General features: G+C 33.5%; 1 protein-coding gene across 1 annotated transcript in view; it reads left to right on the top strand.

Moving 5' to 3' along the window:
• The window catches only part of LOC118195768 (matrix metalloproteinase-2-like), a 147,843-nt gene that overhangs the window by 108,912 nt on the left and 12,702 nt on the right, over positions 1 to 26,229 (top strand). The window contains exon 5 of the mRNA XM_035367091.2: positions 6,751 to 6,989. Within this exon, the coding sequence (XP_035222982.1) occupies positions 6,751 to 6,989 (239 nt within the window). The remainder of the gene's footprint in view (positions 1 to 6,750; positions 6,990 to 26,229) is intronic.

Raw genomic sequence — 26,229 nt, 5'->3', positions numbered from 1 at the left:
GGCTACTACTATTTTAAATAATAAGTACTATGCATACCGCTGTTTTAAATAATAAAGTACATTCCTTATGTTATATGTACACGATTTCCAAAAGTTAAGGAAAAAACAGAAAAATTTATGATAATTTAAAAAGTAGACAAGCAAATTGGACTAATATTTATCATAGCACTTAAAAACACAAGAACATATTAAACAGAATATTTACATTTTCTGGTATCAGCATGAACATAAAAATATCCTAAATAAGGACATACAAATGAAATAGAAAAATGTTCTCAATAATGAGCATGATCACTCCGGAAAAGCAAAATAGGCCTGACACTGATGTGTTATTCTGTTTTTTTATGTCTGCAATGAGCTGCATGCATATCAGTGCCCATTACGTAAAACAGCCTATCCAGAGCTTAAGGAAGGGGTTGGATGTCAGCAGCACGCCGCCTGAGGACGTCCTGAGGCAGATTAAGATTGAGAAAGCGTGGGGGCCTGGTGCACTAAGAGAGTAGTGTAAAGGTGGACATTATCTGCTTGCAGAATGAACGTATATCCATTTGCGGCAGCAGACAGTCGAACAATAGGATTTTATATGCCATCTTACTTCTGAGCGTTGAGAGTTCTATATAACACCATATGCAGGTCTAAACCCCTCATCTAAAGGTACTCCTTCCCGCACAAGAACACTACCTCATCCACAGGTGGTATCCCTTTCTCGTATGTTGGACGGGGGATATTAAGTGTTTGCTTCTCTACATATGTCAGCTCGTCAAGAATCACTCTGTAAAGCAAAGCGTGTATCATCAGTGAACAGAGCAGACTACCACTGCTTTTCACTCCAATTTACATATTACGTGCCCAATTCAAAAGCTGTCTTCGGTGGCGGAGAGGCGGGAGGTCAACGGGACACACAGTGAAGGTCGCCCTAACATACAGACTCTTTTCGTGCAGCTTTCTACATACGGCCGTGGCTGATATCGTCCTTCCTGTAGCAGAAATAAGCGCGAATCTATGCTGAGATGGAGTTGCAGTCTTGTTGCGAAGTGCAGTAAGTCGTAAATACTGATCATTTCCTGAAGTGGTAACTCTTGGCCTACCTTCGGTGTATCTTCGAGAGGCTGAACCAGTAGTTAGTTGTTTTCACAGCCAGCATACCTCGTAATGGTCGACATTTAGCTATCTTGCAAAGTCAGACTATGGTTCACCTACTTCTAATTGGCCTATGGCTCTACAACGCAATTCTACTAGCAAATGTTTCCAAGAAGTAATTTTTAAACTTTGGCTGTCTCGAAATTCTTTAATATCCTGTTATTCAATGAATACAATTTCTTCCTAAACAGCTGGTTTTAAGCTGTATCGTATTCACTAAAACGGTGGCAGCGCCACTCGTTTGCTTAATGCTTCTTGATGCAGCTTGCTTTTATTTGTGACATACTCAAATTTCAAGAATTTCGAGCTACTTTTAGCCTATTTATCGCGATTTCTCAGTTTGTTGCTTAACTTTTAGAAGTCCTATTAGTGTTAGTAATATCTATAGTCTCTTCCATCCATGCCACATTAGGTTACTCTAACACAGTATAAATCCACCAAACGAGTAAACTGCCAGTTTTAAGAATTTGTCAATTTTGCAACTCTATCTAATCATGTAATTATCGGCAGATTTTTAATTTCCTTTCAAGTTACATTACTACCTTGAAAAGTGTAATAAACTAAATCCTATTGCAATAAGCTCGAAAGTTTATTGATGTACATATTTCTTCATAGTTTTTTCTCTGTTTCGTTTTTAATAATTTAACTATTTGACATGATTTACAACATAATTAACTGGGTTTTTTTTTCAATAATAATTGGACCATTGCATAGTAAGTGAAACATTTTTCTAAATAAATTTCAAAAAAAAATTTAATTTTACATAATGTACACAATTATGATGTTGTTTTTAATATAGTACATGCTTCGACTGTTGGTTAACAATGAGATTGCCATGTTTTGTAGCAGTATTCTATACTGTCTGCAGCAGTACACTAAAGATCGGTTTGGCAAGTTCACTGGATAAAGGAAGAATGCATGCACGACTAATTTAAAGGGAATGGATGAAAATCATTGCTCAGATAAATTTAATACCTGTTTCGATTTGAAGACACATATACTTCAGCCTTCAGAGCAAAGTTATTCATGAATCACAAGGACAATATCATAAAAATCATCATCATGAGGAAGTTATTATGAACGAACAAAACGAATTTGTAATCTAGGCAGTTTCCAAAGTTAAATCTAACGATTTAAAGGTATAATTTCGTTCTTCAGTAATATGATTGTCCTTGAAATGGGATACTTTATTCAAAGCTGGTACAGAGACAAAACACACTCATAGGTTGAATACGGCCATTAGTGATCCTATTGAAACAACTCAAGGTGAAACCTTTTGTATAGTTATATGCAATTCAGAAAAAACTTAACACTTGTCTTCAGTTCGTTTACTTGCAGCTAACATTCATGTTAACAGAAATGCAATTGCAATAGTCATTCCTTCTTTTTTTATGATAACCTGAATATTGCTTCATAATAGCGAGGATGAGTGCTGTAAAATTATACCGTCAACTAAAAAATAAAATGGCAGATAAATTAACAATTAAATTTAAAAACATTATGCATTGAATAAGAATTTCAGACGGATCGCTTCAAATTAAACGGATATTTATTTATTTATTTATATCCTTAAGCAACATTTATATGTTAATATAATGATGAAATAATGAGATCTCAGAACCGTCCTACAACTTCAAGAGGGACACTCAAATTGAAAATTTTATTTTATTAAAAAAAACATGAAAGGATCCTAAGATTTGTTGCCAGTGATGATGATCTGAACATCAAAGACAAAAAGAATTAATACGCTAGCGATATGAATCAACCGCTTCTACGCCGATCAGTGGCAGAACAAAGCGAGCATTTTAAATGAAAGTTTTTCAGAGCTTAAAAGTGATAGTGGTCATAGAATGGATGAAAGCTGTCACTAACGAGTATTTCTGTGTGCAAATGTGTAATTTGTTTGTAATGTGCAATTTTGTTCTTTATTTAAGAGCTCTGAATTTGTTTATCTGTTGTATCAAGTTATTTATTTAAGTCTGTCTTATATAACGCAGTTATGTATTATATAATCCAGTTATGTCTTATTTAAACAATTACATTGTTTAGAATCTATATTGAATTGTCAAGAATAATGTTCAGCGTAATATGTTGCAAAGAATATATAGTGTATTACGTGTAGCATTGAGTTGTAAATGTGCGTTAAGTACAGTGCAATGATCAACGCAATGCATATTATGAAATGTATAGTGTAGCAATGTGTTAACATGCGATGTAGCCAGGAAAATGTTTAATTTCGCATGCAGAAAAATCTATATTTTGCCTTTGTATGGCCATATACTTTGCCCTTGTATTGTTTTCGGAGTGTAGCTTCAGTTAGTTGCGGGATCCGGACGATACCCGATTAGTCTATGTAAGCTGTTTGGGTGTCCGGACCTGCTCTCACCTGTCACTAAATTTTACGAATATATATTCGACCTTTTCATTACTAGCGCTGGTTATATTAGGCATCCACTAAATGCTTCGTACTGCTTAACACCTGTTGTATCAGTTATCTTCCAAATGCTAGCGACAGCAGTAGTTGTAGCAACGATACGTGACTTAGTTACTGCGCATTTAGGACCTCCACCCAACCCCCCAAAAGCGCCTCCCTCCCCGAAAAAAAAAAAGGATTATGATACGTGTAGAAGTGCTTTTGTTTTCTATCTTTTTGCCGAGTATCATAGTTAAAAGTTTAGTAATTGATCAGCGATAACATTACATACAGGAAAATAAGTGAATCAGATTAGTAAGTTGTTATGTTCAAAAGACCTTTAATTTTATCTATCTGTTTCAAATATTAATTAGTTCGAGAAACTTTACAATTTTGCAAGTAGATGTCTAGAACAAATATTTGTTGGAAAAATGTCCGCACCCATTTTTTCTAAACACATACGTTGCATAAATAGCAGCAAAATACTAATGGTCTAATGGCATAAAAGTGGATATGAAGATGTAGATTTAACACTTGTTAAATTAATGTTAAGTTTTCTGATTAACAAATTATTTTCCAATGAAATTGCCCTGCATGGACAGAATTCGTTTACGTGGCTGATATATGTATGCAAGTTGAAAAATATGAAACTAACAAATATTTAAGATAAAAAATATATAACTATAAATTATACTTTAAATTAGTAATATCCCTTAATTCCTTTTTTAACTTGGTTACTTCCCCTCTCCGTTCTAAAACTAATTTAAAATTGCTTTTTTAAATTGGCGTCATATCTGAAAACTAAAAATTATATTATCTTCACCTTCGGAATCGCGTATAGTTCTTAACCAGTCAAATTAATGAAACATTTTAATATAAATATCACTGCTACTAACTTCTCTTTTCCCATCTTGTTTCTGCTAGTTTCGTATGGCTTTTCTCTGTCTAGAAAAGATCTAAGCCAGCGGTGCCCAACCTTGTGCTCGCCGATCGTTTTTTATGTGCTCGCCTGCCCGATTAGGTACTACGAATAAAAAATATTATTAAAATAAACATTCATTTATATTTCTTAATTCTTAAAATGTGGTAAGCATTTACAGTCATAAGAGATATCTTGCAAGACGTTATAAAATAATTGATTGCTGACTGATGAACTTGATAGAGAATATGGAATCTTATTGCTTCATTCCAATGTTTAGATGGGTCAGCAGGGAAAAAGTACTTCAACGGTTTGTGGAACTTCTTTAGCCAATAAAGCAGTTTTGGGAATCCGGAAACGAAAGTTATAAAGAATTGGATGATAATAATTGGTTATCGGATCTGTATTTTCTCACGGATATAAAAGCTAAACTGAACGAAGATCTCCAGGGAAAAGAAAAAAAACTTTTTCAATTGACTGGAACTGTAACTGCTTTTCAGATAAAGTTAAATTTGTGGATAAATCAGATGAAAGAAAAACATTTCACCCCTTTTTCAGAATTTATCAAGCCATATTAATAACCACAAGGCAATTGAAACAGAGAAAATACTTGGAAAACCTAAATGCACTGAAAAATAATTTTGAACTCCACTTCTCTGATTTCCATAAAGTTCAACCAATATTATTATTAATCTCAAAACCACTTGCCGAAATTAGTAGATGTATCACATAAGATTGGAAATATGTTTAACAAAAATGTTGATGTTTCGGAAATGTGCTCGCCATAGGCCAAAATGTGCTCGCGAGAGACCAAAGGTTGGGCACCACTGATCTAAGCTTTCAAAACTGCGGATGCATAGAGCACCCATAATATTAATATGTGAATCTGTTCTAATTACGAGAATAAATCTACGTATTAATCAACGATACTTCTGCTAAATATTTTCTTCTTTGGTATTGTGCCATCAGATGTATCTTCTAATTCTCAAGATACCTGAAAGGCTTTGTCATTCCATGCGCGCAGCTAGGAATTAACATGTCATCTACACCTGGCCACATAAATGACAGGTATAGAAAGCCACTTTATCGATATACGTGGAGAGAACAAAGAAAAGAAAAAGAAATCTATAGAAAAAGACTATATTTAGACAGTTTAAAATGCCGTAGCAATTCAAAGACTTCTTCAGCCACATTTTTCAAATTTTGAAAAGGTTCACATTATTGTTTGCAACAAACGTACATACCAACGCAATAGACTGCAGCATATGTTATATCATAATAGGATTAGGGAATAATGTTGGTAATAAAAATAAAAATTTAAATTAAAGCTACTGAGAAGGGGCTGACAAGTTCAGAATTATACAGAAAAGATGTGCGAAAAAAAATATCATAGTATCAGTGAGTAAATGTACATCGTATCAGTGTACATCTTGAAAATTTCAAATGCTGGGAATTTTCTTCTGATATTTTCATCTCACCACCATTATGTGTCGTTGATAATACGAAGTAGATTTTTCACATTGTTAAGGAAGTCTGATTAATGGGAACACAGAATCTCTTGACGATAAGAGTGGCACCGTTTGATTTTCTGTTGCAGACATCATTGATTGTGTGTCCGCAAACTGAGATGGAATTGAGACGAGATAGTTGAGCATAAGCAGAGGAGTTTCGCTCCAAGGCGAATCAGTGACGGTGTAAGAAGCCCTTAATTGCAGAAATAAATATCTTTTATCGTTAGAAGTTCAGGAATAATTATGATCGTGTGCATTCAGAATAATTACGATCAGTCTTACAATCCCTTTTCAGGGCATTGGAAAATTCTGTTTTTTCTTTAAAAAATTCAGTTTTCCACATTGTTCTGGAGTTTTATTTGTCTCAGTGAAGTTAATTGTCTTTCTTGGCAATAAATAGGTCTATCTATCGTTCAGATAATATTTTGTACACTATTAGAAGATACTTCACATGTTTTCTTTATTCGTTAGTAATGTTCTTCCGCTTGATACCAAAGTTGGTTGCTCTCTGAAGATGGCATTCATCACTAAAATATTCCTTTCCTCGACATCTAGCCTCATTCATTATTTCTTATATTACCCTTTATGGTACCGGTAATTAACTATTTCTGAGTCAGTCAAATTTGAATAATTCTATGATCAGTTACTAAAATTAATCTGGTTTGTAACCAAGTGGTCTGTTGGATGATGTTGGATCACATAACATTTTCATATTAAATTTACATCACTGATGAGCATTGAAGATAACTATATTATTCTTTGTTTAGGTGCTCGGAATCCAACGCGGTGGGTACCGCTTTCTCCATACATTCCTCCTTCTACAAGAGCGCCGGTGACAACCCCTCGCAGGCCTTCGAAGCCAGGTCCTGATGTTCCAAAGAGGCCTGCAACACATCCTCCGCCTCATAGTCCGCCCCATCATCATCCGAAGAAGCCTCGAACTTGTAACACAACGTTTGATGCCATATCTGTGATCCGAAGAGAACTTTTTATCTTCAAAGGAAAGGTGTGCATTTTATTTGAAATATTTTTCCTCTTCAGCTTCGCACACTACTTATATAGAGAAAGCAGATTGAGATTTTGACAAATATAGACTTTTCCATCAAATATCTTTTTGAGGAAATATGCACATCAGATATGCTTTGCTGATGAATTTAACGGCGAGAACGCATAAGATTTCGAACTGCAATGGGCTTTTCCTCACGTGATTTCCATTAATTATGGTACTTAAGATAATATCGAAAAATCATGTTGTCTTAACGCACGGTCAAGTTTTATTGCACAATTATTTTGATTTTACATATACAACCAAAACAAACTCATATTTTCTTAATCTGAATCATTGTTTTGCAGTTTTATAACCTAAATGTAGATTACACTTTCATAGATTTTTTTAATAGTGTGATGATTGTCTTGAATTTTCTGAAGTTCTCTAAAGCCAGAACTTCACTTTTCTTCATCTTTTGTATATAATGCTAATGCTTGCAGGTTACATTATTTTTTACAGTTCATAAATTAAATATTTATTGTAAATAATTTGTTTTGCTTAATTGTAATAATGAAGAAAATTCTTTGCGGTAAACTGGTGTAAATTTTTTAAGTCTTGCTTTAGCACAGGAGTAAAAAACTATACAACTATATTAAGTATATTTACTTTACTCTTAATATAGGAGCATACTAATATTTTTTAATAATTTATTATTATTATTATTATTATATTTTTCAATAATTTATTATTTTTAATAATTTATTTTATTTATTTATTTTAATAATTTATTATTACTATCGGAATTGTCTTCAGATTTAGTTCTGCGAAATGTCTGTGTTCCAAGCAACTATTCTCTAGGTTTTGCCAGTCAAAATCACAATTAGAAATGAATTCTAAGTACGATGTGGACTACGAAAATAAGCATCTAAAACAATCAAATTATTACTGTATTTTTATGATCGTTGGTAATATTACCTTACAAATTATGAAATAAATCTGTTCTGAATAATCATTTTTTACAAAAATTACGTATAATATTAAATTACTTACAGTACTGATATATTTTCATTGCTTTTTTAACATTTATTTTTTCTGAAGATACTTGGATTTTCTCCAATATATATCTTAAGGTTCTAAAAAATTTACATTTTTAGGGTTTATCTTCAGGGGTTTTCTAAGTTGGTGAGGTTTAAGGACCTCTGATCTTTCGCAACGTAAAGAAAGAAAATGCATTTATGTTACTGTTGAAATGAAAAATGCTGAGTAGATCACTGATTTCCAACTTAAAATATATTTGTGTTTCGGAACATTTAAAACAACTTCCTAAATTTACTAACGATGCAATAACAGTTAGGTGCTCATGAATATCTTGAAATAATGAAAAACACTCAAAACACTCAAAAGCAGAATAGTTAAGCTGCTGGTTTGACCTATTAAGTCATCGCATGAGTAATGTGATTTTTTTTTTTTTTTTTTTAAGTAATCTTTGAAGGAATATAAAAGTAAGTGAGATACAAATTTAATCAACTATATATTCCCCATTTGACTCGATAATATTCTTGCAATGCTGTGTGTCATGGGAATTTTGTTCTTTTTCATCAATGAAACTTTGCAATCCTTGAACCACCAGTTACTAGAAAGGTTTTAAAAAACAGATTTTTTCTCACATCAATGAAAAGCAATACATTATCTTCCATCAGCGTGAGTAAGCTCATGTGGAATCCCCATAAATACTATTTTTAATAATCCTTTTTTGGCGTATTACAAATAGTTGGGATTACATTCAAAAGGCGATGAACAGTTGTTGATGAAGAATTAATCTTTTCTGCTAACTCTTCGACGCTTGCATATAAATTTCTTTCAAATGCAGCTTTCAGTGCATCGCCAAATTCGTCAAACTTATCAAAAACGACAGGCCACCCGCAGCGGCTGGCTTCCGCCAAGTTAATATCGCCGTGCCGAAATTTATAAAACCATTGCTGGCTCTTGCAAATATGCGAAACACCTTTACCACGCACTTCATCACATGTTTTACTGTATTAGCTGCACTATTATCTTTCTTATGTTTGTGAAGCAAAGCATATCTGATTCACTCTTTTGTGACTGCCATTTTCATAAAGACCTGTTAAAGTAACAAATAAGTACGCGTGTGCTTGCAAGCCAGCATTTATTTGAATGCTGAGTCTTGCATCGTACACAGTTAGGCTTCTGATCTTTGGGTAACTTGTAGCCCGTAGTCATGTCAAATTAAGTTGTCTTTGCTCCGAATAATATATATATACATGCGTGAAAAATACTTATGACCATATTAGAACATGTTTTAGTAAGTCTTTTCTGAAAAATGGCATCATTTTTGGGATAACGTAATACTTAAGTGGCTTCAAATAACATTTTGCAAAATAACTCGTTATTTCATTTCGATCTAAAACCATGGTAAATATCTTCTGTTTAAAAGGTGACTTGAAATTTTCCATCATAATGCCATTTTGCTTATTAAAACTGTGGAAAAAAAGGTATATTTTAATAAACGTTCATGAAATATCACAGAAAAAAGTAATTAAAACTTAATGAACATACGTCGTGACAGAATTTTCTTTATAATATTATATTGCCTTTTATAAAAAAATGTTGAATTCTGTGAAATGGATTTAATTTTCAGATATAATGTATTGTTTATTCTTTCCCGATCTCAGTCCATTCCGGCCTTTCTGTTCATAAGTAATATAGAAGGTTTCATTATTTTAACCTCTAACAGAGTAGCGTCTCTTTCTGTTTTACAAAATTGCTTATAAAAGGATGAGTGAAGTCCGGAAAAACGACTATGAATAAGAGTGAATACTTCACAGTATATGTCTCAAAAAATACGAATGAATTTCATTTTCCCCCCATATTTTCTAAACCGTAATATGGCAATCATCTACTTTGATGGGTAAACGAATTTAATCGTTTTACATAATTCGAAACCAGTTCTGTTTACCGTGTCATATTCAGCAAAAGCCATCTTTGACGAAAAGGACTCTTGAGGCCCAGTAAAATACCATGTAGCCTTTCACTGTATATCATGACGATTGAAAAAAAACATTTGCCTGCTGAAAATTTGATAATAAGCGCAAAATTTACTCAATATATGCGACTACTTTTTTTTCCTTTCATTTTCCGCTGTCCTTCGCAATTCAGGCAAATGTTTTTATAAGCTTCCGAACCTTCTTGCAATCATTGTTATCCACCGACATATTTAGGCAAACAAGAGGCTATATAGCTATATGGCTTCCTATTAGGATATTCTATAAATTGCTCATAAAATAAACGTCATGTAAGTAAATAACCATGTAATTATTATCGAAAAACATTTACTTCTTTTTTACCTCAGAAGAAATGTCTTCTAAAAGTATTTGGACGAATTTATGTTATGATGGAGAATCTCCATTCAGTTAGTCTCTCAAGTGCTGCACATGGAATCCAAAAGGAATTATCAGCGTTAAATTCACGCAACTTCTTTTTGTTAAAGAACAATGAAAAACCTAATTCCAGTCATACATCATCTACCAACGAAATTCGTTTTATAACGATAGTAGTGATTGTCTTTATGATTGGCACCAAAAATATTCCCAGATATATGCATTATATACCAATAAAAATTTGCATGCCAATTTTAGCGTGCATTCTTTTATTCTTTGCAATGTAAACAATTATAGTAAACCATGAAATTGAGCAAAAATATACTTTCTTTCAGCAGGACAGCGGCTAAACATTTTGCCGTCTGTATGGAGCAATCTCTTATGGGTCTTATATTCTTATGCTTGGCATCTCCCTAAATTGCAAAAATTTACTCGTCCCTAGATTCTGCCGAGTGTTTCTCTAAATTCTAAAAATTTTGCTACTCTAAATTCTACTGCACGTTACTTCTCTAAATTTTAAAAATGTTGCCGCCCTTAAATTCTGCTGCCCAGCGCGACCGCACAAATTGCTCCGGCTGTGACGTTCACTAAGTAAAATTCAACACTAAATATTGTTTCGTTTTCCATTATATCTTTCTGATGAAGACTCAGCAATGGCAAGAATGTATTTTTTATTAAAATTCATAGTATGAATCAAAACAAGCAGCAGATCCGATCTCGAAAATAGCAGGTAAAGAGAATAAAATCCCTGTTATCCTCTCGGAAAAGTGGGGTGAGAAAGCAGGAAATGAGGAAATGATTTTAAAACCAGATGGAAAAACCATATATCATAACAGAGTGATAAAACTATTTATGGAATATAAAATAGACACAAATTTATGGAGTATAAAATATTTGGATCTTTGGATTATTCTTTACGTACAAGAAATCTTCTAATCTGTCTTTCGGTTCTCGTAAAATAATTCATGAAATGTCTACAGGCAAAAGGTGTAGGAGGTGAGCGATGTATTTTTTTTTTTTTTTTTTTTTTTTTTTTTATATATTAACTTTGTCACATTGTCTTTCAAAATTTTGCAGGTAGACTGCGATGTCAGGATTTTCTGTAAACTTAGGAATGAGGTGTTAAATATTTATTTCAATAGCTGCATTTGAAGCAAAAGCGCATTAGTTAGGGTTTGAGCCAGCAGCTGTCGGGTTTAATTTTAAGTGTTCTAAGTCTAACCATAGATCTTGTTCTTTTCTTTAACGTTTTTCTAAACCTTTGTTTTCCCTTTCCTTTTTGTTGTCTAGTTTCGATTAGAATTTCTAGAAAATTCTTGGTAAAAGCTTTTTTGTAAGTGTCAGATGTGGCAGATCTTATCGTCAAATCTGACACTTGACATCTAACTGACAATCTGACTCGCATGGTATCGTTCACTTCCAAACCCAGTTTTGTATCCGAGAAGTGAAATCATTTTTTCGCGCTTTGGTAAGGTAAGCCATAATTAAGTTTTGGGAGAGGAAAAAGATGAAGCCGGATTTGCTATTGTTCTTTTTTTGATTTTATTTGCATTAAAGTAGGTTTACCTTTACACTATTTTCCAATTAGTAACTAGAACTATACCTTTAAATGAAATGTTTATACCATTGCTAAGCAATATTTATAAATGTTAATAATATATCTCAGAGTTACCGTTTAAAACTGTTGAAAGAAAGTTAAACTTTAAAATAATCATATCTTAACTTTATAAATATCATAAAATACCTTCATAAATTCAAATTGTATCTAGAAAAACTTTATATATAAATATAAAATTTTAATGTATAATTAATTTAAAATATATACATGTATTATTAATATTATACATTTGAAACTTATTATAATAATTTGCTCTGTTCGTTTACTTCTTATCAAAGCATCAAAAATGTATTATAATTTTTATTTTAACTAAATTCTTCTAATTTTAATCTTAATAAAACGTTAAGCAATATTCACAACAGTAACATAAAATAAAATATTTTTATTTTACTTATATTACAATATTTATTCAATATTCAAAAGAATTCAAAGGGAGTGAGTAAAATATAAACAAAAAGGTCTGACGATAATACTTTGTGAATCATCTAGTCTAAAATTTCACGGGGGGGAGCAGCAAACCGTCTGGTGTTTTTACTGAGAATCTAAACTAATAAATTCTAATCAACAATATCAGTGAATCTATTCAATTTAATTTAGGTAAACTGAAACATTTTAAAATAACAAATTAACGAGAATTAAGTTTACAAGTAATCTTCTTTCCAGAAAACTTTGAAAAGAAACTAAAGAAAGCCGTTGGTTTTCGTTGAATGCTTTTACATAGTATCTATAAATATGACTTCAGTAAGGAATTTGCATTTGCTTTATGAAGCAGTTGATTACAAATAATCAATTTAAGAGAATTTTATACTCAAATTAAACAATAATTTAAAAGAAACTCATCTTTTGTTCCTTTCAAAGTTTCTGACCTTTCATTCTATGTGCTAGCAGCACGACACTTCAAGATTTGGTTTCTAAAATTATTTTGATCAGTAGCCCACACCTGAAAAGAGACTGAGTCGATCTCCAGCAACCAAAGCGTAAATTTGGGAGTAAGAGCTTTTTAAAGCTAAACAAAAATTCTCAACATTTGGTTGGTAGCTATTTTGTAAACAGATATTCTAAACATTTCGCTGGTCGTCATTTGAAAACAGAAATTCTCAACATCTGTTTGGGTGCTATTTTGTAACCAGAAATTCTAAACATTTTGTTAGGCGCTATTTTGTAACCGTTCTTTTATAAACACAAACGCAAATATCTAGAAGTATTTATTAGCAGAGCACAGGAACAGTTACAAAGAAAATATACATCAAAACAGAACATGCACCAAAATTGAGGACGTAATATTTATAATTAACATTAAAGTCAAGGAAACATAATATTAGACAACCTAATCCTCATCGCAGCTAAAGGTCAACTGATTGTAAGTTGTTTTCGCTATCAGTAGATGGTGTTCAATAAAATTGTTCGGTGAGATCATAATTCTGTTACATTATCAAATTTCTCCTTATTAGAAGCTTTCCAATCCTAATCTAACAAAAGCTAAACATTTTAACTTAAAACCTTGGAAAAATCAATTGCATTGGCGTTATAATAAAAAACACGAATAAGAATGCAATTATTGCAATGATAGTATGCTTCGTGGTGAACTTGGAGTACCACTTTCTCTTAATTTTCAGTGCAGAATTTACTGTTTCCATGCTTAATGTTTATCCATGTTAACTCTTGAAATAATTTTGCTTTTCCCACTGCACTTGATCTGATTGAAAGGCATTTTCAAAAAATTAAAAATGTGAACTATTAACAAACTTTAGGATTTTAGGGTTTTACTTATCTACTTCACTTGCATGTCTTTTAATGCATTTAATATAAAAGATATTTTAATTATATATAAATGATTTTATATATCATTAAATTTTTTTAATATTAAGTTAAAGTTTTTCCCCTCCTATTCTTTTTCATTCTTGTTTGAAGGATTCGAGAGAATAGAGAAACATTTAGGATTCGGTTTCGAGAAAATTTAGGATTCATACCATTTCTAATTATTTCATCATAGTTTTACTAAATGCGTCTGCTTTGCATTATTTTAGGTAAGAATAACCAGAAAATTTTTTAGAAAAATGTTATTTAATTTATAATGTACTTTAGATATTTAGTTTTACAGTCCATGTGGTGTTTAAAATTCTTTCGAATTTCGACGTTGATTTGCAGAAACTACAGGAATTTCACGCAATTTCAGGATTTTCCAGAATAGAGTTTGAAGATTAATGTTCTGAACCTGAACAAAACGCTTAAAAATTTCCGGTACTTTCTGATTATTCTGTTTGGAGTTTTTCTTATTGCATTTATTTTACATTTTATTTGTTCTTTAGATGAATAGATACCTGAACGAATCTTACTAGTTCGGCTTACTAGTTCGTATACGAATCTTACTAGTTCGGCTTACTAGTTCGTATACGAATCTTACTAGTTCGTATGCGAATCTCACTAATTCGTATACGAATCTTACTAGTTCGGCTCTTATTAGTTTGACTTCATTAATGATGCATGTATGTGCACAACGAATCAAATAGCATTTAAATGAACATTGATAAAACCATGCAATCACAAGGGCGAAATTTAGGCATTCAGATTTCTAATTGGGCTTTCGAATTCCATTCTAATTACCTCTCTTTCTCTAAGTTACTACATTATTTGTGAAGCAACATATAGCTATCAAGAAAGAATACCCTATTTTTACACAAAAATCCTTCGTAAATAAATCGCTATTTTTGTAATTGTGAAATGTGCATAATTTCAATTCTTCAAGACGCTTACGCAGTTCATTTTATCGCGTAAAAATATAACTGAAATTTATTGCTTGTGTTTTGCCACAAAATTATTTTTATGGGCTCATTTTAATGTCGTTTCAGTGCAGCTTCAACTCATATATATTTATCAAAAACTATTCATATTTAAAAGATGAATGATTCGAAATAATAAATTATTTTTGAAGTATATTTTTATATAATATAGTGTATATAAATAGATATTACATATTTTTATTGATGGTATTTTTTGCTAGGATTAGCTTTAATGGAATTATCCGTATTTTTTGGCCGTGATATTTATATAGTATTTTGTATTTACGCTAATAATAATAATGAACAAAACGTTAAATAAAATTTTGTCAATAAGATTTAGTAAGTGTCATTAAGATTTCAGAGGATTCTAGATATTCGCTAATTATCTACAATCCCGATATGAAATTCGCGGTTTTTTATAGGTTTGTGTCTTCAGCAGAAACTTTTTTATAATGATAATAAAAAAAACTGACAATGAATCACGTCTGGCTTTAAATAAACGTGACGAACATTTTAAATGGATCGAGATATGTATAGGAAAAAAGAATTAATGTGCGAAAGAATATGAACGAAAAGCTATGTAGTTCTCATTAAAGAAAGTGATAATACGATATTTTCTAAGTGTCATAATTTGCTTAAATTAAGGGAGGGAGGAAGAAACAAGTGCATCTGGAACATGTTTACTTGATATCAAATGAGGAAGTTTGAATCGTGCTTAAAATAATTGCGAACTGCAGAAGCATATTAAGCAAAAATAAAATAAAATGAAAATAAATATATAAATAAAAAAATTTTTTAAATGTTTGAAAAGAGTTAGATTTTAACGTCGCCTAGAAGGACTTTTTTATGGTTTTACACTCATGTCCATAAATTAAGGATAATGCAAAATCAGGCAAAGGAAGAGTTAGAAGCAAAACAATTTTGACTTATTTGTAAAGCTTATTTATTAAACAAAAGGTAAAGAGCAAAAAAAGATGCTATATGTTTGATATTATTAAAAAAATTAGCGATTTTTTCTCCCTAGAGCAAATTACAAAAAAAAAAAAAAAAAAAAAAAAAAAACCTATTTACAAAAAACCAATATTACATTGTTGGTATGATTGTTAATACATTGTGTGTCTCTCAGACGGTGCAATACAGCCCGTACAACGCCTAGGCATGCTGAGTATCAAATTATCGATCTGATTATCGATCTACACCACTCAAAAAGCAATGCTCTCCGAAGTTCCAGCAGACATGTAGGAGGATGTTGATGGGCTGCAACTCGTCGGCCAAGCATGTCCCACACGTGCTCTACTAGATTCAAGTCCGGTGACAATGCTGGCCAGTCCATACGGGTGATATCCTCCGATTGAAGGCATTCGCTTACGATGTTTACACGGTGAGGACGGGCGTTGTCATCCATAAACACAAATTGTGCGCCCATGGCGCCCCAAAACAAACGTACATGTTGTTCCAGAATGACGTCCCGATAGATTTGGCTTGTCATGGTTCCAATTTGAACATGCAGGTCAGTTCTGGAGCCCAGAATAATTCCACCCCAAACGAGCACTCCTGCACCACCGTTACGGTGTCGTTCGATGATGTTTTCTTGGTGGTAATGGGTACACGGAGCTCTCCATATGAAAGTCCGGCGAGAATCAGACTGCAAGCTAAACCTGGACTCGTCGGAAAACATCACACAAGCCCACTGTTGCGGTGTCCACAATGCATGCTCTCTACTCCAGTCTTACCGCAGGCGACAGTGAGTTTCAGTAAGTGGAACGCATCTGACAGGTCTACGAGCATATAGACCAATCAGCCCTAAGCGTCTGTACACGGTCTGCCTTGAAATTGTCGTACCAGTGGCGGAAGAGAGCTGACGAGACAGGTCTGAGGCTGTGCTCTGCCTGTTTCTTTTGGCACTAACTGCCAAATACCGGTCCTCATTCGGCGTTGTAACTCTGGGGCTACCTGTGCTGTAACGTCTACTCACATTACCATCATCTTGGAATCATTGCCAAAGCCTGGAGATGACACTCTGAGCAATTCCAAGTTCGTCTAATACTTCCAGTCGAGTACTTCCACATTCCAGACGGCCGATAATTCTACCACGTAAAAAATCATCCAAATGCTTCCTTTGTGTCATAACTATTCGGTTATTGCACTGAAATGGTTATAAAGCGCCTGCGAACAATTTTACTTCTTTGCGTGTATTCCTTATATATCACTCTCGTCATTGTGACGTACCATCGGTGTCATCTGGTTATTTCCTGAAATTTGCATATGATTCTTGAAGATGTGTGTAGTGATTTTACAGCTGATATATTTATTTTAGAGTTCGATTTCCGCGTGACTCCGAATTATCCTTAATTTATGGACATGAGTGTATATACTTTCGGTTACGTCACAATCCATCAACTTGCTGCTAGACTCACTTTTATTGACTGCTCTTTTTATTGTTATACAGTGGAAAATGGTAACTATACATCTAATTTTGCTTTCACATGAACGTTTTTTAAATGAATTTGATTTAACACGAATTCAAAATACTTCCTTCTCTTTTTGCATGTATTATTTAGATTTAACGCAAAAAGGTCAAGCCAAGTTCTATGGATGTTTTTCTAAGGAAATAAAATTTTATTTGAGGCATAGTAGCACCTGCACGCACGAATAGATTGCATAACATCTAGTGGGAGGAGAATGAAGAGTTTTTCGAACGCGAATAGTAAATCACGAAACTAAATACTGTGTTAGATTTTTGCTTTTATTTCTAAGCTATGTTTATTTAGATTCTGGAATCGAAACCAACGTTTAGTATCTTCGGAAGATATTAAGTAGTCTTTCAAAGTGAAAGAATCTTTAGTGAAATTTGTGCACATATAAATTTAATAATTTTGTTGAACTCAATAAATTGTAAGTTTACTCATTTTTCATACCGTTTTCATTAATAATATGAGATATTTTTAATAGCACTTATATAATGTCATATTGTCCATCTATTACAAAACGAAACGGAAAGCATTTTTCAACAAGGAAGAAACCGGAAGAAATTTTTGCACTTGTGTAAGGTGTTACGTCTGTAGAAAAGCATTTTGGTATACATGAAGCTATCGTAGAACTACTAAGAAAAAGAAGATGAAACTAAAAGTCGTATATTCTGGGTCAAGCTCAGTTCTGGTCAGTTCTAAGTGTGGAAACTGCAGTGTTAATTCATCATCATATAAAAAAGACACAGTACAACATCGAGCAAACAGCAATAAAGATTTATAAACAGAATTATAGAAAAGTCTGCGCCCTTTGTAAACATCGAGCAAACAGCAATAAAGATTTATAAACAGAATTATAGAAAAGTCTGCGCCCTTTGTAAACATCGAGCAAACAGCAATAAAGATTTATAAACAGAATTATAGAAAAGTCTGCGCCCTTTGTCTGAGGTAAACAGAGATTATGCATTTTCTACAAGTAGAGGTTGGATGGCAGAGATTTTAAAAGGTATGCTCTTCTTAATATAAAAGTTAAAAGTGAAACTGCATCTGCAAATAAATAGGCAGTTAAAGTATTCCCGGAAAGATTTTCTAAAATTATTGAAGATGGAGGACTCCTGATCAAGTGCGGAATGCAGACGAAAGTAGTCGTTTCTGAGAACGAATGCTGAATAAAAGATACGTAGACAAATCGTAAAAATCTGCTGGTGTTTTTAAAGTTTCGTGTGATTTTAAAGGTTCCATCATCGCTAACACGACCGAATTTCCAAGCTTCATTACAATGACATGCACGTTTGGTAGGAAAGGATTCGATGATCTGTCGTTTGAATACATTGATAAATTATTAGTCAACAAAGCCCTAAGTGAATTTGAAATATAAGACGTTGTCCTTGAGATTCCCGATGCTTCAAGAACTTAGTGATAATTTAACAAAATGGTGAAATTCTAAATGCAGATTTAATAAAAGGAGATCTGGAACTGGCCGAAAAATTGAGTAATTATTTTGTCAAACATGACCCTTATGAGGAACGCTCTGGGAAGTTTCGACAAGTTATTAACAACTCCTTGTAGAGAATTATAAACAGCCTAACAAAAACACGAACACATCCATTAATAACCGAATTCATTCTTAAAAGCTGGTGAAATATCAACACTAGAGAAGACTCGTGTTGATGAATTCATTAATGGAAAAAGAAGACGATGTCCAACCCATTTCTAATGAAAGCAGTGATATTCCAGTTGTACGCAAATTTATGCTCCGTTTATTGTCAGAAAAAGAAAGTGAATAAAAGCTTGTTACGTATAAAACTTTTTTTGGGACTCCCAGAGAATTTTTTTCATTCCAAATGTCAGTTTACTTCAATATATTTTCATTAAATATTATAATCTTAAATAGTTAAGTATTTTAAAACCTATAAAAGCAGTTACAATACTTGAAGTTAACCTATCTATTTTCCAGAATAAGAGAAAACACTTAAGAATAAAACAATTTATGAACTAAAAAAATTTTTACAACAGGAAAAATGGGAAAAATTAAAGTAAAAATATCTTTTGTTTATCTCCTTTGTTCAAAGTTTCAAACAGAATTTGTCAAGGGAAAGTGCTTTGAAGCTTCAAACCAAGTTGATTAACTGTATATCAACTAAAACATGTTTCATTCCAACGAATTCACTGAGACATCAAACGGTTTAATCGAACTCAAATTCTTAAGAATCTAAACTAATTAATAGACTCGTTAAATTCGTCTCTTTTCCCGACATGTTTCAGTTGTCTAAGCTACTTAAGTACTAAAGTGCTGAAAGCAATCACTACAAATTTTAAAAAAAACTTTAAATTGTAAGTTGAACCTTAAAATTTAAAACAAAAATCCTAAAATACAAATGGTCTACAAGACAAACGATCAAATTATAAAGGTAAATGCAAAAGAATAAACATAAAAATAATCGAACAATTTTCAGATAAGAAAATTAAATTGAAAATTAAGATTATTTATACGTGTAATTTGTTGAATTAAAATAAAAGCTTAAAACGAATATATTTTAAATTGTTTTTGATTTTTAGATTGGGAAACTAATATTTTCTTCCATAGACACAATGTCATTTTTTACACATATTCTTCAGGAAAGCACCTGTCGTGTAAAACAGAATTAGGTGTTCCTGCTCATGTATGCACCCGTTTTCATGCTTTGGGAAAATGAATGAATTATTAAATAATAGAATCTTTGTATGTATGTATGCTCCTTGCATTATTGAAAAATATTGCATGTAGAGTCAACAAATTTTGAAAACGCATAATTCTCCTCTCATATGTGCACCTTGAATCACGAATTTTGAATTTTTAATATATTTTTATTCATTTCATGTTTTGTGTTAAGATGACATTTTGATTAAACTCGAAGATTTAAAAACAATGTGCTGCATCTCGGCAAGACATAAGATATTCCCATTTCCTATTTATGTGTTGCTCACTGAGACCGAATATAAAATACTTCTTTTTACGCGTGCCAGTTTGTGGCTAGTCAATGAAGGGTAATATATTTAATTTTTCTTTGAAAATTAATCTTTCGGTTATTAATTAACAAATTAAGCTATTTAAAAGCAATAAGCGTAGCACTTTATCTATTATTATTAATTACTAGCTGTATCTATGGAGTTATACCAGTGAGATTTGTTAAAATCATTAGACATATAATTTTTGTTTTTTTATAGCAACTAATTTAGGTGGCTGGGCGCCACAGCAGCGGCTAGTTATTTGAAAATTGTCAAGAAAGGTGTCAAAAAGGGACAGAGTTAAACAGAAATGTTAATATGTGCATATAAATTTCAACAGTTTTTTATAAATTTGTACAGTTGCGCGCCTCCAATTTGCACGCAACCAAGAGGTGACTGTTGAAACTGGAAAATAGACAGAGTCTTGCTAAGGGTTTAAGTCCCTTTTTATTCAACTTAAGAAGTTACAATTGCGTGCTCTTGACGCTCACAAACTACGCCGACCCGGCGGTAAAATAAAAATAAGCACCTGAAAAGAAATAATAACAAGACTCTAACTACGAGGCTCTCTAAAAGTAACTAACCTCACTGCGTTTTACAATACCGCTGCTAATTCAGCAAACTTTGAATATCACGTTGAACGATTAACAATTCTCTAAGGCAAGCACACAGGCCAAAACGCGGGGTTCTTCAATTTCTGGCTAACTACCTCCGCGCTCGTGAAGTAAGAACAGCACACCTCGAACTCGTTTCCTTTCTATTTAACTCAGAATACTTCCGCTGATAATTTGAATCCTTGCGCGTTCTACTAAAATTTACATACTCTGGCATTGGCAGTTCCAAGGAAAAGTAAGACTTGACAGGAAAGATAGTTTAAACTTAAAATAAATGTTAGTTAAAATAAATATAAACCCTACATTTGCCGCTGCCAGAATTTGGAAAACTTGGAAGCAGGTCCTACAAACGACCTGTTGTAAGTTTCTATAATTCTGAACTAACTCTCAAGAGCCTCGTTTACACAAAAAAAATCTTATGTAACAAATTGTATACTAAATTTCTGTCGATACTTATAAATCTCTCTTCTTACAGCAACTTTTCCTGGACTTTCATCAATCAATCTTGTTCTTTTCCTTCCAGCATCTGGAAGGAATAAGTATCAGTGTCTTTCTAAATACATTATAATTTACACTTTCTTGACACTGAATAAATTTTTGTTTTTAAACGATTCGTTTTCCTTAGTTATTGCTTAATTCACATTCATTCAATTTTTCAAGCATTAATTTAACTTTACCCTGGCTCTCCACCATGTGTGGTGTCAAACGGGAATATTCGTGTTTTAGTCTTACAACACTTCCCCTAACCACCATGATTTGTTAGAATTCAACGACCAAATAGACACACCTTACTCGACGTTCTACAACTCGATAAGCTACTTTACCATTCTTAGAAATTCAAGTGTAGGTGGAGAACTCTACAAAACACATTCATTCTAACTTTCCCCTCATTCATCTTTAGACATGCAGGCTTTCGCTCTAAAGCATGATTTTATCTACAGTTTAATACTTAAATTTTGAATTCATTGCTTTAAGCATTTACTTTTAGCATCTAAAATTTTATGCTTCTAGACTAAATTCTACTTTTACATAACATTCAAGTATTTACGTATATTTACAAAATTTTAATACATATGATTTTTACAATTTACCATAAAATGAATAAGAGAAAATAAATTTTTACTTTACTCATTCTTCGCGAAGCTGGCGGCACTGAAACTAAAATTCTTATTAATACAAGAATACGAAGTTATTTTTATCTTCGGCCAAATTTTGGCTTTAACATAACAGAATTAGTCTTCCGACCAACAGAAAATGCTTGTTCTTAGCTTAAAGAAAATTTCTTTACTTAAAGAAAATATTAATTTTGCCTTAGCTAAATAAAGTAAAACAAAACTAAGTCTCAACCGAGACATATTGACTTTCGTCAAAACATAGAACTTCGTACTTATGCATAACATTTCGGAACAAAAGAAAAAAAAAAAATTATAGAAGATTTTAACTTATCTTTGAGTTTTCGATGATTGAAACTCCGTCATTCTTTTCTGGCAAAATTGCTCCCATGTTATAAGTTTCATGGACGTCAATCTTCTCCTTACTGACCTCCGAGTGTCGTCCACATTAGTTTTTCTTTTGCGTCCTCTGCATGCTGGCCTCTTGGCGGAGTAATCGTCGGGTTGTTGTCGTTTCCGTTTTTCCATTGGACTTGACGTCCTCCGGTCTGGAGTCCTTCTTGAATTTCTTCTGTTGTTCCTGGTATTTTCGTTCCTCCTGCTGTCTTTTCAGTTTCCGGAACGGCGGCCTTGCTTGCACCTGACTCTATGGCCCTGGGAGCGTTCTCCTTGATGTATAATTTCTACTGCGATACGTTGTAGGTGGTGTTTTCCTCTTTACCAAGGTTTCTTTACGCGGTGGATCTGCATTCTTGTTTTTCTTAAATGCTGGAGTTTGAAAGTTTTCATTTTTTCTTTTTGGTACCGTCGTCTGGGTTGTAAAAGGGCTAGGCCTCTCTTCAGTTCTCTGCTTCTTGGGTGGTGGAACAGTTGTTATTTCTGGACCTTCTACTTCTCTTAGACTTAAGTCCCGCAAGAAACTTTTAAGGATTTCAAAATCATTTGGATTATAGTATTTTTTCACCTGGTCGGGACTTGCTTTACAGATTTCCCCTCTCTCGTTCTTAAGGTACAATACGACTTCTTTGATTTCCTGAATTACATAGGGGCCTTCAAATTTAGGAGCTAACTTTGCCGTAAAATTGTCTGGGGCACTTGATAAAGAAAATTTCCGCTTCAATACTTTATCCCCAACTTTAAAATCTGCTTCACGGCGTTTTCTATCGTAATACACTTTTTGCTTATTTCTTGCCGTATCCGAGCTTTTAAGCGCCTGATCAAGAAGTTTTTGCACGTCTTTCTGTTTAAACTCTTGCTCTCTTTGTTGCACAAAGAATAATTTATCTAAAGGCGTAATTAACTTTCGGCCTAAAAATAATTCTGCTGGAGTTTTTCCCGTAGTATCGTGATTTGCTGTTCTTAAAGCATAAGCTAATTCATTTATGTAGCCATCCCAGCGCTTGTGATGTGTGCTCACGTAACTGCGAATTATTTTTACGATGTTTTTATTCACCCTTTCTGCTATGTTTGCCTGTGGTCTATACGGAACAATTTTGATATGGCGTATGCCAAGTCCAGTGCATATGTTTTCAAATATTTGACTAATGAATTGTTTTCCGTTATGGCTAATGACTTTTATCGGTGCACCGTATTTTAAAATGTATCTGTGTAAGAATGCATCTGCGACTGTTTTGGCTGACGCGCGTTTAAGTGGAACAATTTCTGTCCATTTTGAAAAATGATCTGTTATTACTAAAAGAAAACGATTTTTATTTAACTCGCTCTGGGGGAAGGGACCAAGAAGATCTATGCCTAAAATTTCATTCAGAAATGTAGCGCGAATGCTATTTAAGTACCCGGCCGGGCTGTAATTAATATCATTTATTAACTGACATTGATTGCAGGACTTGACATACGCAGTTACTATTTTGTATAATTGCGGGAAATATACCGCCTCGCGTACCCTTTTTAAAGTCTTTCTGACCCCTAAATGACCCGCTGTTTTCGCGTCGTGTAATTCCTTCAAAATGCTTAATCGAAGCGAGGCTGGGATGACTGCTTTGTACTCGAGATTTTCGTTTGTTGTTTTCGTATAAAATAATAAATTATCTATTATTTCATAGTTTTCTGCTCTATTTCTTATCGCATCGATATCTGTGTGCTCAAAACTTTCGGGGTCTTTCAAATATGCATAGATATTTCCGAATTCAGGATCAGCTTTCAGTTCAGTGATAATCGTATCTCTAGAATCTAAAATTTTTGAAGTCAACACAGCGCATTTAAGTTCATTTCCTTCATCGTCCAGTTTTATACGAGAAAGTGCGTCAGCTACATTGTTTTCCTTACCCGGTTTATATTTTATTCTGAGATTATATTCTTGGAGTTTTAAAGCCCATCTTATTAATCTGGGCGTTAGGTTTTTCCCCGAGTAAAGTCTACCAACAGCCGCATGTTCCGACTGTTACTGGCGCTTTGCCGAAATAAACTCGAAATTTGTGTACAGCCATTAATACGGCTAATGTTTCTCTCTCTGTAGCTGTATAATTCCTTTGTGTCTGATTCAACGTTTTACTAAAAAATGCCAGAGGATGGCTATTTTGCATAAGAACCGCACCCACCGCATAGTCCGACGCATCTGCTGCAATTTCCAGGTTTTCGTCCCCCTCCGGGAATTTCAAGACAGGGGCATTGATGAGCGCTTCTTTTAATCTTTCAAATGCTGTATTTGCTTCCGCTGTCCACGTAAATTTACTTGTCTTTCTTTTGATTACTAAGAGTGATTCAACAATATTAGCGAAATCTTTTATGAAAGACCGATAGTAAGAACATAACCCAAGGAAAGAAGAAAGTTTCTTGGCGGTGTTGGGCGGTGGAAAATTCTTGATTGCTTTTATTTTTGAATCTTGCGTTTTTATACCCTTTTGCGAAATTTTATAACCGAGATATTTAAGTTCTTTAGTTGCGAACTTGCATTTTGAGGCGTTAATTGTAAGACCGGCCTCATTTAATAATTTAAAAACTTCTTCTAGATCTTTAATGTGTTGTTCCAACGTACTACTCGTTATAATTATATCATCCAAATAGATTAAAGTTGATTTTCCTAGGACAGGCTTTAGAACAATGTCCATAGCTCTCTGGAATGTTGATGGGGCCCCACACAACCCAAAGGGCATGCGTAAAAATGCATAGGTGCCCGATTTTGTTATAAACGCGGTTTTATGTATGTCTTCGGGTCTCATAGCTATTTGATAGTAGCCAGACGTTAAGTCCAAAGTAGACATGTATCTTGTAGATTTGATCTTTCTAATAATTTCCTCTATAACCGGCAAAGGGTAAACTGGGAATTTAGTAATACTATTTAGTTTTCTGTAATCGATAGCAAACCTCCAAGCCCTTTTATCCGAAGGAGGAAACTCGTTCTTTTTCCTACATAGTACGACTGGACTCGCGTACTCACTATTTATGGGCGTTATTATTTTATTCTTTAACATTTCCTGAATATGTTCTTGGATGATTACGTCTTTTTGTTTGTCATAACGATAAGGTTTAGTCCTACAAGGTTTTTCGGCAGTTAAGTGTATCTGATGCCTAACTATTTGACAACTACCCGGCTTTTCTGAAAACAAGTTAGAAAAATTACTCACCACTTGCTGGATGGCTTGACTATCATGGTCATTCAGATGGCTAAGGTCCACTTGCGGTTGTTCCACAGGTTCCACCACCCTCTGGTCCATCTCCAGAACAACGGAACTGTCTTGAAAATTCAATTTGGCCCTCGCGGCCCTTAAAAACTCCATACCTAAAATAAGAGGATTTTGCAGATTCTTCACTACAAAAATTAATACTTTGAGGCTTTCCTCTTTTACCTGTATGTTTAATGATAATTTCCCGATGCAGTGACAGATTTTTCCTTGCGCCGCTATAATTTCCGTATTTTTGGTTTTAAATAATCGTACCCTATAAAAATTCTTTTTGAAGAATGTTTCGCTCATAAAATTTCCTTCTGCTCCTGTATCGATGAGGGCTTCTACTGGTACATCGCCAACCAGGACTTGTATAATTGGTAGATGTGAGATTTTACGATGACCGTATTTAAATGTCTTTTTGAGGGTTTTTTTAAAACTTCCGGGGTCTGGACCCTCGCTTTCACAGGCCCCTCTACTCGTTTAAAGGTTTCCTTCCAAGTTCTGCTTCTGGTTACGCGGATGTTTGTTTTCGAATTTTCTTTTTGGGCCTTGACCTTCGAGGTTCGATGAGTTAGCTTGATAGCTCTTTCCCCCATAAGAGCGGTTTGCATTTCTGGTTTGCTCATTTGAAGATTTCCCTCGGGCACTTTGAGA

The sequence above is a fragment of the Stegodyphus dumicola genome, chromosome 4 (genome assembly GCF_044657685.1).
Source record: "Stegodyphus dumicola isolate Sdum_Otavi_A_Nest chromosome 4, ASM4465768v1".
In the NCBI taxonomy this organism is placed as follows: Eukaryota; Metazoa; Arthropoda; class Arachnida; order Araneae; family Eresidae; genus Stegodyphus; species Stegodyphus dumicola.
Note: the sequence above shows the minus strand (reverse complement) of the source record. Positions and strands in the feature narration are given on the sequence as shown.